This window comes from Trachurus japonicus, chromosome 6 (genome assembly GCF_045865225.1).
Source record: "Trachurus japonicus isolate A0001 chromosome 6, Traja_1.0".
NCBI classification, from domain to species: Eukaryota; Metazoa; Chordata; class Actinopteri; order Carangiformes; family Carangidae; genus Trachurus; species Trachurus japonicus.
In genome coordinates this window covers 38,234,446-38,247,127 of record NC_140912.1, presented here as the reverse complement: position 1 = coordinate 38,247,127, position 12,682 = coordinate 38,234,446, and the positions used below count along the sequence as shown (strand labels likewise).

The window sequence follows — 12,682 nt, the reverse complement described above, 5'->3', positions numbered from 1 at the left end:
CATATTTCAAGCACCAAAACAGTTTGTCCTCATGACGTGTTTTCACAAGGGATTTGAAAATTTTCAAAAAGCGGACTTCAAATTTCCAGCATTTGACCTAAATTATTTATTTTTTACAGGTCTCTAGAACAAAAACTGCCCATAATGATGGTAATGATGACGGAGCTGTCCATGGTTACTTAACCAAAAGTTTCTTGACATATCAAACAAAGAAAACTATGGACTATGGAAGTTTTAATGCTCAAAATACAAACAATATCATGACGTGAACCCTATGTTGCGGTTTAAAAAAAAAAAAAAAGATTGTTGATTTGGTGCTAGAATGTCCAATTGTGCATGCAAAATTTTTTTGAGGATGCCCTCAAATCACTTATTTTGGGCACTAACTGGGGACCAAAAAGTTGGTAAACTGAATTTCAGAAACATTATCTTGGCTAACAATGTGGAACAATAAGGTGGATGTATTTCAAAAAACTTATTTCACCACTCCATATATTGATTTTTCGTGGCTTCATTGTAAACAAATGCACATGGCCATGTATTGATTTTTCGGCTTCATTGTAAACAAATGCACATGGCCAGGGACTGCTAGCAAAACAGCGGGAAAGCAGCGGACTTCCATAGTTCCTCTTTGATTAAACATTTGAAATCCCTAGTTTAATGTTACACTGCTCTCACATTTCCATTGAGGTGGCTCCCCTCCCCTAGCACAGACTTTTTTTTTTTTTTTTTTACCCCAAGCACAGACTGATGCAGGCAAGGTGCGCGTGTGTGCGTCAGGGTGGAAGAGACCACATCCATCAGAAAGGAGGGGGGTTGTAATTTTTGGAAAAAGGCAATGATGTATTTTTGAGATGGACTATGGCATTATTTGTAATACATTTCACTCAATATGACCACTGATCATAGCTAGATGGTAAAATAATAAGTAAGGTAAAGTAAGTTAAAAAAAAAAAAAAAAAATCATCCATCAAATCTGATGGGGCACCTGCCCCCTCGGTTTCTATTGACATTACGCCACTGGTAATTTACGGGCTTCCCTCTTCAAACGGGGTGTTTGTGCAAGACGGCGACGCTATATCTAAAGACCCAACATGCACCCTGTAACTATTAAGGTGGCGGCCAAAAATCACCTTGGATCGGCAGGAAAACCCTGTCGGGTAAAGTCGGGCGGACATGTGCGTGTGCTTCACCTGTAAAGACGGCGCCGCTAAAAAAAAAAAAAAAAGACGGCTCGGGTCACCTGCTCCTCGCAGGGACGAGCAGTCATAGGAGCTCTGCTATTCCTCTTTCTTCAGCCTGTAGCCTACACTAATGTTTGGCTGTACTTGGTATAAAGAATCCATCTAACTTCATTCAGTAGCCTATGGGTAAACTATACAAAGACGTGTGTGTCATTTAAGTCAGACCGTCTGACGCAGCGCTCCTGTAGTGCGCACTATGGTTGGTTTGACATGTGTGCGGGAATTTCCCGCATTATGAGTGTTATATTTGCGGGTTAAATTAGTTGAAAAGTAGGTTATTTATGTCGGTTATTTGCACTTAAAAAGTTGGGAAATCATTAAAGTTGAAAAAGTAGAGCTCAAATGAACTTTGTAGGAGCCAAGTTGTGGCGCCCCCCATTTTTGCCTGAGCGCCCCCCTCTCAGCCCTCACGCTCCCAGCGCCCCCCACAAAGTTCAGAACGCCCCCCAGGGGGCGGTACCGCCCCCGTTGAGAAACCCTATGCTACGGGTTGATAGCGCTGCGGCGCAGAGAGCCGCTGCTGAGACGAGCCGCGCCTGATGGAATTGACCTCTGGCTAAGCCCCGCCCCCTCCACTCACTCGGACAAACAGTCAACATTCGGTGACAGTTGCTATGGCAACAGCTGTCCCAGCAGGAGACATTTCACAGGAGGCAGTTGATGGTTTTTGGAGACAGAAAGATTAAATATCATCTGGAAGTCACCAAAACTTAACTTAACTTTACTGCTATGGCTGTCGGTTGCTGTGAAACGCCGATAGCGATGGGCTAATGTCTGTTAGCCTGTCTATGGGGTTTTACATTATACGTTAGCATTAAGCTAGCGGACTTTATGCTTAGTTGTGATGCTGGCTAACATCTAAACATCTCTGACAATATGTTGCCTCAAATACGTTGTTGACTTAACTTAGAACAGATGTAGACATCCTTGTTAAGTTTATCCAGGTTTAGTTGGTAGTGTTTAGTGTTGTGTTACTTCCTGTGTGTTAGTGTTGTGTTACTTCCTGTGTGCAGGTGTACCACCTGTGTAGTGTGCGTCTCAGAGACCTGTGTGTTAGTGTTGTGTTACTTCCTGTGTGTTAGTGTTGTGTTACTTCCTGTGTGCAGGTGTACCACCTGTGTAGTGTGCGTCTCAGAGACCTGTGTGTTAGTGTTGTGTTACTTCCTGTGTGCAGGTGTACCACCTGTGTAGTGTGCGTCTCAGAGACCTGTGTGTGAAGCTGGACATCCCAGCCGAGTTAAGGAGGAAGATCTGGACCTGCTTCGAGTATTCGGTGGTTCACTGCACCGAGCTGCTGAAGGACCGACACCTGGACCAGCTGCTCATGTGCGCTGTCTACGTCATGGCCAAGGTAGGTGTGTGTGTGTCTGTGTGTGTGTGTGTGTGTGTGTCTGTGTGTGTGTGTGTGTGTGTGTGTGTGTGTGTGTCACAGTGTGTCTGCTCAGTGTGTGTGTGTGTGTGTGTGTGTGTGTGTCTGTGTGTGTGTCTGTGTGTGTGTGTGTGTGTGTGTCACAGTGTGTCTGCTCAGTGTGTGTGTGTGTGTGTGTGTGTGTGTGTTGAAGTAAAGGTGTGTGTTCTGTGTGTGTCAGGTGACCAAAGAGGACCGATCCTTCCAGAACATCATGAAGTGTTACCGCACGCAGCCTCAGGCCAGCAGCAACGTAAGCCCCGCCCACAGCAAGTACACACACACACACACTTGACGTCACGACAACATCAAAACATGGCGTCATGCCCTCGTCTTAAACGGTTAGAATTTAGACATTTTAAGTTATTTGTTGAGGTTTTAATGCATATCTTTGTGTATTATTGCAGTAGCCGATATGAAATACGTTTATATTAAGGTGTGATTGTTGTATGATGTGAAATTGTGTTTCCTCGTATGTAACAGAAATAAGGTTTAACTGTTATCAAGGCTGTAACATTATATGTGCACTCATCTGCAGCGTCTCCTCTCCTCCAGAATAAACATCATTTACTGCTGCAGTGATTTTTACTATTCACTCCGAGTTGTAATGAACGCAGCATAAGACACAGCCGTCTCAATGTGTGTGTGTGTGTGTGTGTGTGTGTGTGTGTGTTGCAGGTGTACAGGAGTGTGTTGATCTCCGGGAGGAGGAGGCGTGTCTCCGGCGGCAACGACCCTCCTGACGCGGCTCTGGATCCAGGTGACGCACCACACTGATCAATATCTTCACGTTTAGTTTAGTTTATTAGTTTAATAAGGGACAATGTGCAATTACATTAATCATTAAAGGAAAAAAAGAAAAGATGGTTGCACCAGATTTAGCTCCCAGCTAATTTCCATCTGTAGTCCCTACACATGACATAAAAGTAATAGAATACACAGAATACAAGCTACTATACAAAGATGAGGTATAAACAGACACAGACAGACAATGGACAACACTTAGACAACAACATGTGTGAGGTAGACAAAGTGCAAAGTGCTTATAGCAGCATGATTATTCATAGTATGATAATAATAAATAAAGTAATAATTAAAGCAGAAGTAAGTGGTCCGGTCGTTTTCGCTAATGCTGCGTTCCAGGCAGGCTTTTGAAACCGTAAATTACAGCTTCAAGTCACAACTTACGACTTTGTAGCGTTCCAGGCAACCCACTCGTGTTTCTCCGACCTGTTTTACCTGTGAAAGTCACTATAACGGCCACTCGTAACTTCTGACCCGTGAACTCGTACCAGATCGAACTGGTACCACTTCACAGGTCGGAAAAATACGAGTTTCCTTGAACGCACCATAACAGTCCTCGTCACTACGTCACCACATTCACGGCGTTCCTTGGCTGCACACACAGCCCTGCATGCCGTTCTCTCTCCTCATTGGATAAAAACTGTAGGATACGAGAAAAGTTTTCTCCTGGGCTCAGAGCAGAGCAGAGTGACTGACAGACCCGTGTTTCAGACCAAACACTCTATAGAAGTGATTGCTGTCGGAAGATACAACTATTTAAGACTTAGATTAACACAAATATATCACTTACTTCTGCTTTAAGATAAACCATGAAAGTGGCAACAGTGGCAGATGTAATACCAACGATGGTAGTTCTCAGTTACAAAAAATAAAAAGTTAGGTTATGGACGAAATACATATTATGGAACATCTGACTTATAAAATAAGGACTCAAGAGGATCAATACTGCCGGAAGTGGGAGAGATGGACTGAATACATAAAAACGACAGGACAAGGACCATCACATTGACATTGAAAAATGATCAAACTGTAGAAGCATGGTGATCCAACATGTTCTTTTTCAAATTTTATTTTATTTTTATTTTATTTTATTTTATTTTTATTTGTTTGTATTGTTGTTGTATAATGTTTATGCAATGCTAAAGAAAAACAATAAAAAGAAAGTGTCAAAAAATAAAAAATAAAAAGTTACCAGCTATGGTGATGTGACAGGTGTATCTATGGATATCAGATGAAAACAGAGACAAGAAGTGCTAACGAAGAAGAGAAACAGCCTAATGAGTCGGACAGAGAGCCTGACAGCTCCATCTAGTGTTGGCAGCTTTGACGGCTAAGGAGCGTTAATCAACCAGCCAATCAGCTGCTCTGTGGGGACTTCCTGTCTGGTGGGTTTTTCACAATAAAAGCTCAGGTAGGAGCATGAATCACAGCTCCTCCTCCTCCTCCTCCTCCTCCTCCAGCAGGTGGAGACGTCAGTCCAGTCCCGGTCCGGTCCAGCTCCACGTTACCGACCCCCCGGCCCGGCAGCGCCCCCCCCACCCCCAACAAGCCCCTCCCCCCCTCCTCCCCCTCCCCCTCCCCCTCCCACCCCGGTGAGGAGGAGGAGCGAGGAGACCTGATCCACTTCTACAACAACGTCTACATCAAACAGATGAGACTCTTCGCCCTCAGATACTCCCCCTCCTCCCCCCCAGCCGGGGTGAGTCTCACACACACACACACACTCACACACTCACACACACACACACACACACACACACACACACACACACTCACACACACACACATATTTACAATATTAAATGTAAATTGATAACAACATTAAGATAATCACTTGGTCAGGTGATTATTTCAGGCTTCTGATTGTGAACATGTCAGTTTTACATTCTGTATAAAATGGTGATAAGACTTTAAGAGTCAGTTAAAGGAGAATTCCGGCCATTTTTGACCCCTAAATCGTTGCCCTGATGGTCACCCAGTGTTTGGGGCAAACTGGAGTTACTATGGTGTAACTCCGGTTTGCCTGCATCAATTTTAGACGCGTTTTTTGCCCCCAACACTGGGTGACCATCAGGACAACGGTTTAGGGGTCAAAAATGGCTGGAATTGACCCTTTGTTGGCCTTCTGATTGGTCTGCTGATCCACCAATCAGAGCGCTTCTCCCCATGTCACGTGTTGCGCAGCGTTCTAAGGTTGGACAGCGCTGGGATGAAACACTATGAGACCAGATAGGTAGACAGCAAAAACTACTTTATAATTTTTCAATATGGTTAAAATGTTCCTGAGGTTCCTGTAGTAGAGACTCACGATATCTGGAACGTATTGGAGTCATTTTTATCCCATTCCTCAAACCCAAGACATCAATAAACATACTTAGCTTATAACATATACATATTACTTTAACCTTCAAAGTTATATAGCAAATGTAACGTTACCGTTGCTAATGTCTTTTGAACTTTGTGAAGTTTTATGAGGAGAAACGGGAGATCGGCGGAGATTAAGAGTTAGCTAGTAGCTAACGTTAGCTAGTGTCGTTAGCTACTAGCTAGCATCGTGACCAAAACAATGATTTTTCACCACTTTTCAGAAAAGTCAATAATGCCGTTCAACCGTTCTTTAGCCACGTCTGTCTTCTATCATGACACCATTTTTCTGATGTAAGTTAATAAAAATTTTCCTTACAAGCAATTTAAATCTGCCTAATTTTCAATGGTTTCCAACTGGAGTTAACCCTTAGTGACCATTGTTTGTCCAACCTAGCAACAGTAACCGTGGAGGGCGGGACTTGACAAAGGGTCAATTCTCCTTTAACTAGCACTTTGAGATTACTGTATGAAAAGTGCTTTACAAATAAAATGTATTATTATTATTAGTAGTAGTAAATTTGGTGAATAATCTACATGAAAGACCAACGTCTGGTACGGCGCTACGGCGCTACGGCGCTACGGCGGCGCCTCGTCCTCCATCTTCCCTGCAGACGGGTCAGAGGTTCACTGTGTGCAGGGACGTGCACATGACTATAGAGGGGCAGGGGCTCAACATCAGAAAAGGGCAGTATCTACAATTTTTTCAGGCCTTAATATCAAAATAAATAAATAAAAATAAATTACAGTTACTATTTAGTCGGTAGAGAAAGCCTGCACGCCTTCAGGACTGCAGTCAACATGCTGGACCAATTTCCCAACTTCCCGAAACAGAGTCATGACTTCTGAACTGGTGGCTAAGGCTAATATGGTATTGGGTGCACATTAACATTGCAGAAAAAAAAATCATGTGAGTGCAAGTGCAAAATAGAAGTAGGCTAAGCCTACAGGCTACACACACAAAACCAAGGAATGACTACTATGACTGCTACTGTGCATATTTCAGAACAGCAGCAATATTTACAACAGCAAAGTCACAATTACCAGTAACTCAACATCTGGAAACAAATTCAAATAGTCAGTGAAATCAAGCTGAGTGAGTGATTCCTCCTGTTGCTGTTGTTGTTCACTACATTCAGGTGATGTTAGACAGAGGAGGGGGCGGGGCTTAACTCTTAACAAGCAGTTAGCTAAACAAACACAAATGAGCACTTTTCTGAAATATGACTCATATTAAACTCGTTGAATAAGTGGACGGTGACTTGTCAGAACCGACAGGAAGTGATGTTGGTGGATTTATAACTCACAAGATTCGACACACGTCGCTCCACTGTCACGTCTCATCTATGTGCGGCAGGGGCTCAAGCACCCTTTGGGCCCTATGTGTGCACGTGCCTGACTGTGTGTGTGTGTGTGTGTGTGTGCAGGTGGAGTCCCCCTACCCCTCCCTCAGGATGGGCTCCCCCCGGCGGATGCTCCTGTCCAGTAAACACTCCATCTACATCTCCCCCCACCAGACGGGAGGCCACGCCCCCTCGCCCCCCACCCCCCGGGACAAGATCCACTACTACATCTGCAGCAGCCCCCCCAACGTGAGACACACACACACACACACACACACACACACTTAGGCTTTTTGCTGTCCGAAGTTTCTCCTCATTATTCGGGAGCTTTTTTTCTTTTTTTGTAATTCAAGTTTTTATTTCTTTTATCTCTGGTGTCTGACAGTAGAACATTTTACATTTTCAGACGTCTTATACACGTTACATGTGGGGCGTCAGTGGCACAGCAAAACAGAAATAAAATAAGAATACCACATAAATGATGTAGGCTAAATGATATAAATGATGCAATGATGTATAGGGGACATATTGATGCATTCACATAGCTGGAGAACATATACAACAGGTGGATACATACACACTGCAAAAACTCAAAATCTTTCCAAGAATATTTGTCTTATTTCTAGTCAAAACAAATCTCATTCTACTTAAAATCAGACTCATCACATTAAAAAGCAGCTTGTTTTTAGACACTTTTTACTTCTTTCAAGCAGATTTTTACTTGAAATAAGTAGAAAAATCTGATAGTCTGATTACAAGCACAAAAAACTTGATTTTTCTACTTATTTCAAGTGAAACTTTGTTTGAAACAAGTGAAAATTATCTAAAAACAAGTTAATTTCTAGGTGATGAGTCTTATTTTAAGTGGAAAGAGATTAGTTTTGACTAGAAATGAGACATTTTGACAAGAAATAAGACAAATATTCTTGGAAAGATTTTGAGTTTTTGCAGTGCATCATGTTGGATACACTCAGAAAAAGGTGTTCAAGCTGTAGGATCATCAGTCATAGTGATGTGAGTCCAAAACAAGTCCCAGACTGGAGTCATAACTTCATATTAAGCTGTTTTCACCATAATGTTTATCCACTGGGAGCTTTTTCCTAAAGAAACAGAAGCGTTTGGATCAGCAGCAGCAACATAACCAGTGATTCTGGTTCACACTCCAACACAGTAGGTGGCGCTAATGCACTGTAACGTTGGTGCGCTGCCATAGAAACACAACACCAGTAGAGTGCCTGTTTCATTTGTGTCTAGTTCACGTTAGGGTTGCTAAGAAACAGCAACTCCCAGCATGCATTGCATCACAGTAGACAGGAAGTGCTCACCGATACTTCCAGCATCACCGTTCAACAACTTAGCATTTTTCTCATTGACAATAATGGGAAAAGAAGCTAGCGGCTATAAAACAATGGAGTGTCACAACCCCGCGAAACGACTCGTTTCACTACCAGAATTTGATCCATTCAGTCCGATTACGTTTGGACAGTCTAGAACAGTGGTTCTCAACGTGGGGTTAACTTTTTTGTTTTAGAAATGTTACCACTTTTTTTTTTGAAGTTTTTTTTTTTCTTTAACCACTTTTTCTAGATTTTTTTAAAAACTTTTTTGTTTTAGAAATTTCACCACTTTTTTCTAGAAAGTTTTTACTGTTTTATTTTTATTTTGAACATTTTTTACGAGAAATTTTACCACTTTCCACTATCAATTTTTTATTTTTTACTTTACTTTTTTTTGAATTTTTACCACTTTTTCCTAGAAATGTTTAAATGTTTTTGGAGAAATTGGACCACTTTTTTCCAGAAATTTCTCTATAATATTTCCAAAAATTCACGCCATTGGCCCTAATATAAAAGTATAAAAAAGTAATGTTCTTCAGTCTCAGAACAAATATTTGTGTATTTCTGGTGTTTACTTCTAAATTTGGTCCAATGGGGGTCCGTGGTCTAATTTGTGTCAATTTAGGGGTCCTTGATGTACAAAAGGTTGATATCCACTGGTCTAGAAGAGCCGCACCATTAAATTATTTTATTCCCGTCTAGTTAGCCCAGAGTTACAGCTGAAGTTAGCCAGCTAGCTCGGCTGAAGTCGGTGTGGCCACTTCCGGTTTCTTCCCGAATCTGAATCCGAATAGAGCACTGGCTGTACACCCCTAACACACTCTCCCCCCCCCCGTAGCGGCTGCAGGAGATCAACAGTATGATCCGCACCGGGGAGACGCCCCCCAGCAGGAAGCGCAGCCTGGCGCTGGACGACCAGACGTCGCCCAAGAGGCTCTGTTGCCCTGACAACCACTCGGCTCTGCTGCGCCGGCTGCAGGACGTCGCCAACGACCGCAGCTCCTCACACTGACACACACACACTGAGACACACACTGAGACACACTGAGACACACACACACACACTGAGACACACACACACACACTGACACACACACACACTGAGACACACACACACACACTGACATACACACACACTGACACACACACTGACACACACACTCCAGAGCTCAGAGTGTGTGATGTCGTATTTTATACAAGTTGTAATAATAATAATAATGTTCCCATGACAGAGCGACAGGAAACTGGTTGAACCTTCGTCTGGTGTTCAGGTCGGTTCAAGTCTTCAACCTGCTGCAGAAACAGTAGAAACAGTTATTTATCATCTCATTAGTTTCTCTTCTGTTGTTACGTTGTTGTTGCTTCCTCGTCCGTGGATTGTTGGTTTTTTAGTTTAGTTCTTATCGTTAGAATCGACTCTAAGGGCCGTGATATACTTGCTGCAAACAACGCAAACGCGAGCGCATCATACAATACAATACAATACATATTTATTTATATAGCACATTTAAAAATACAACCCAGGTTGTCCAAAGTGCTGTACAATAAAACACACAAGCAAAACTAGTGGCAATACAACTAGATGGGATACAGGTAATGTAGCTACAATAAAAGCATGCAATAAAACAATAAAACAAGAGTGGAGACATATAAAACTAAAATGCCAAGGAAAAGAGATGAGTTTTTAAAAGAGATTTAAAGTGCTCGAGTGTTTGTGCAGTCCTAATATGCAGAGGTAGGCTGTTCCACCACAGAGAATGCCCTGTCTCCTCTCGTTTTTAGTTTTGCTCTCGGTGTGGTTAAGAGCAGCTGATTAGCAGACCTCAGTGCTCGGGGGGCCATGGTGAAGAACAAGAAGGTCAGGAATTTATCAACTTGTACTTGTGCTTAGGAACGTGCGTAAATTTAAGCACAACTCTGACCAGGCTGAGTTTACACACAAAATCTAGTGGTAGAGCAGTGAAACTCCAAATACAACCCAGTGGAGTTGTCACAGTGTTCAGCAATCTCAAACTTCACACATGTTCCCTGTTTCCTAATTTAAAAAAATTCTCAATTAGTAATTTAGCAGACATTTTGAATGATTGGTGTGACAAGCTATAAAGGTATTCAGGTAGATTTGTGTCGTTATTATTCAATCAAAAAATATATTTTCAATTAAAAAAAAATTTTTTTATTATTGAAGTGAATGTTTTTTTTATTGAAAATACTGTATATTTTTTGATTGAAGAATAAAGACACAAATCTACCTTCATATAAAAGACAGCTTTTTTATTTCTCAGTGATCTTTCCTCTGACCCAACAGAATTAACAGCAGCTGTTACTTTCTCCATAAGCAGCATTTTATCTTTTGTTGGTCACACCTGCAGCATTTAGTTTTCCAAACAGTATTTTTTGGTTTGATTCAACTTCTCCTACAAGTACGTCAATCTCGGTATCAGAGAAACTCCTCTTCTCTGCCCTCTTGGCCAACGCATTAAAAACCTAAAAACTGGTCAGTGCCGACCCGAACACAAGAGGAAGGTTAAACCAACACATCAGGACTTTTATTTTGAAGTTCTGTAAAAATGGACTTCCTTTAAAAAAAAAACAACCAGTTTCCTCCTTTAGAAAGTTTGTTGTTAAGTCTGCAGGTCTGGGGTCCGTTTCACAAAGCAGCTTTAGTGAAACTCTGAGTCTGTTCACCCTGAAATGAGGCAAACTCTGGGTTTTCCGTTTCAGAAAGGGAGGTAACTCAAACCAGGGAAAGAGGAGTAAGTCCAGCCCGTTTCACAAAGAGAGGTAACTGAAGCTCAGAGTCAGTTACTATGGCAACACACTCCGTGAACCTAACCTGGTCGGGAGCAGGTTTTCTCCAACTAACCCTGAGTTTCTCCTTTTTATCTGAAGCTGCAGACTGAAAGCAGCGGCTGACAGGACGTGTAAACTCCTCAACTGGATGTTTTATTCTCCATGAGGATTAGTCTGATCGTTCCCGTTGTTCTGCACCGTCACTTTATCTGAACAACCCTCACATGACACGACACGGACACGCACGCAGAAGAAAATTGCACTTCTCTTTCTCTCTTATTTTTTTCCTAGTAGATCGATCCACTTATGGATTATTTCCAGGTGATTGATGACTACACCACATCCCCGTCACGTTATAATGGAGACAAACTTGAACATATCAAACACAACATTCGGAGTTGCACCTTCTCAAACACACAATGTTGAATAACTCTCCAGATTTCTTTTTTTAGATTAATACTCACGTATCGTCCCGCGGTTAAAAAAAATAAATAAATCCGAGCTCACGTCCATTTGCCGCTGCGACAGAATCTTTTTTTTTTGGGGGGGGGGGGGCGTTTCATACGCCACTCCACCGTGAGAAGTGGGAGGGGCGAGGCTTTTTTTTGCTGGTTGCCATGGTGAATCATGTTATCTTTGCTCCATTGATGAGGGCTTTTCATCTCCCTGTAACTCAGGGTCAAGTTACTCAGAGTTGAATGAACTGTTATCACCTGTTCTGAAAGTTTCCTGTCTCAGAGTAGATCAACTCAGAGTTCAGGATTAGACTCAGAGTTTGTTGAACCTGCTTTGTGAAACGGACCCCTGAAGTGATGATGAAGATCCAACGTCGTCTTCTGCTCCATGTTGTTGTGTGTGTGTGTGTGTGTGTGTGTGTGTGTGTGTGTGTGTGTGTGTGTGTGTGTGTGTGTGTGTGTGTGTGTGTGTGTGTGTGTGTGTGTGTGTGTGTGTGTGTGTCTCTTAATTCCGTCCGTTTCCTCCGACACAGGAAGTCACCTGAGTTGTGTTGTTGTTGTTGTTGTTGTTGTCGTTGTCCTTTACTTCCTGTTTTTACTGAACTAACAAACAAACAAAACGCAGTCGTTTAGTTTCTGTAGTTAACGAGCTTCATCGTCATGACGACACCGGTCAAAGGGCTCCGATGGATTATGTCTAGTGATTGAATCTTCATCATCATCATCTTTATCATCGTCGTCGTCACCGTGGCAACAGCAGATGACGTCGTGCCGTGTGTCTGTCTGTAAATATCTGTACAAAGAGAAGAGAGTTATTTTATGGAGGATGTAAGTTAAAGTTAAAGTTAAAGTGCCTTTTATACCCGACACCTGTTGGTTTCTTTACAAGCAACAGTTTGACTTTTAGTAGATTTTCTTGATTGTAAAAAAAACACAC

At 42.3% G+C, this 12,682-nt stretch overlaps 1 protein-coding gene across 2 annotated transcripts in view; it reads left to right on the top strand.

The window, feature by feature from the left end:
* The window catches only part of rbl2 (retinoblastoma-like 2 (p130)), a 33,901-nt gene extending 23,711 nt beyond the window's left edge, over nucleotides 1–10,190 (top strand). Inside the window, exons 17-22 of one of the 2 annotated variants that reach the window (XM_085780328.1) lie at nucleotides 2,419–2,595; nucleotides 2,834–2,905; nucleotides 3,331–3,412; nucleotides 4,920–5,155; nucleotides 7,248–7,412; nucleotides 9,339–10,190. In XM_085780328.1, the coding sequence (XP_085636454.1) occupies nucleotides 2,419–2,595; nucleotides 2,834–2,905; nucleotides 3,331–3,412; nucleotides 4,920–5,155; nucleotides 7,248–7,412; nucleotides 9,339–9,512 (906 nt within the window). In that variant the 3' untranslated portion in view covers nucleotides 9,513–10,190. Of the gene's footprint in view, nucleotides 1–2,418; nucleotides 2,596–2,833; nucleotides 2,906–3,330; nucleotides 3,413–4,916; nucleotides 5,156–7,247; nucleotides 7,413–9,338 lie in introns of both variants that reach the window. The other variant, XM_085780327.1, reaches the window with a different exon arrangement.
* The last annotated feature ends 2,492 nt before the right edge of the window (nucleotides 10,191–12,682 follow it).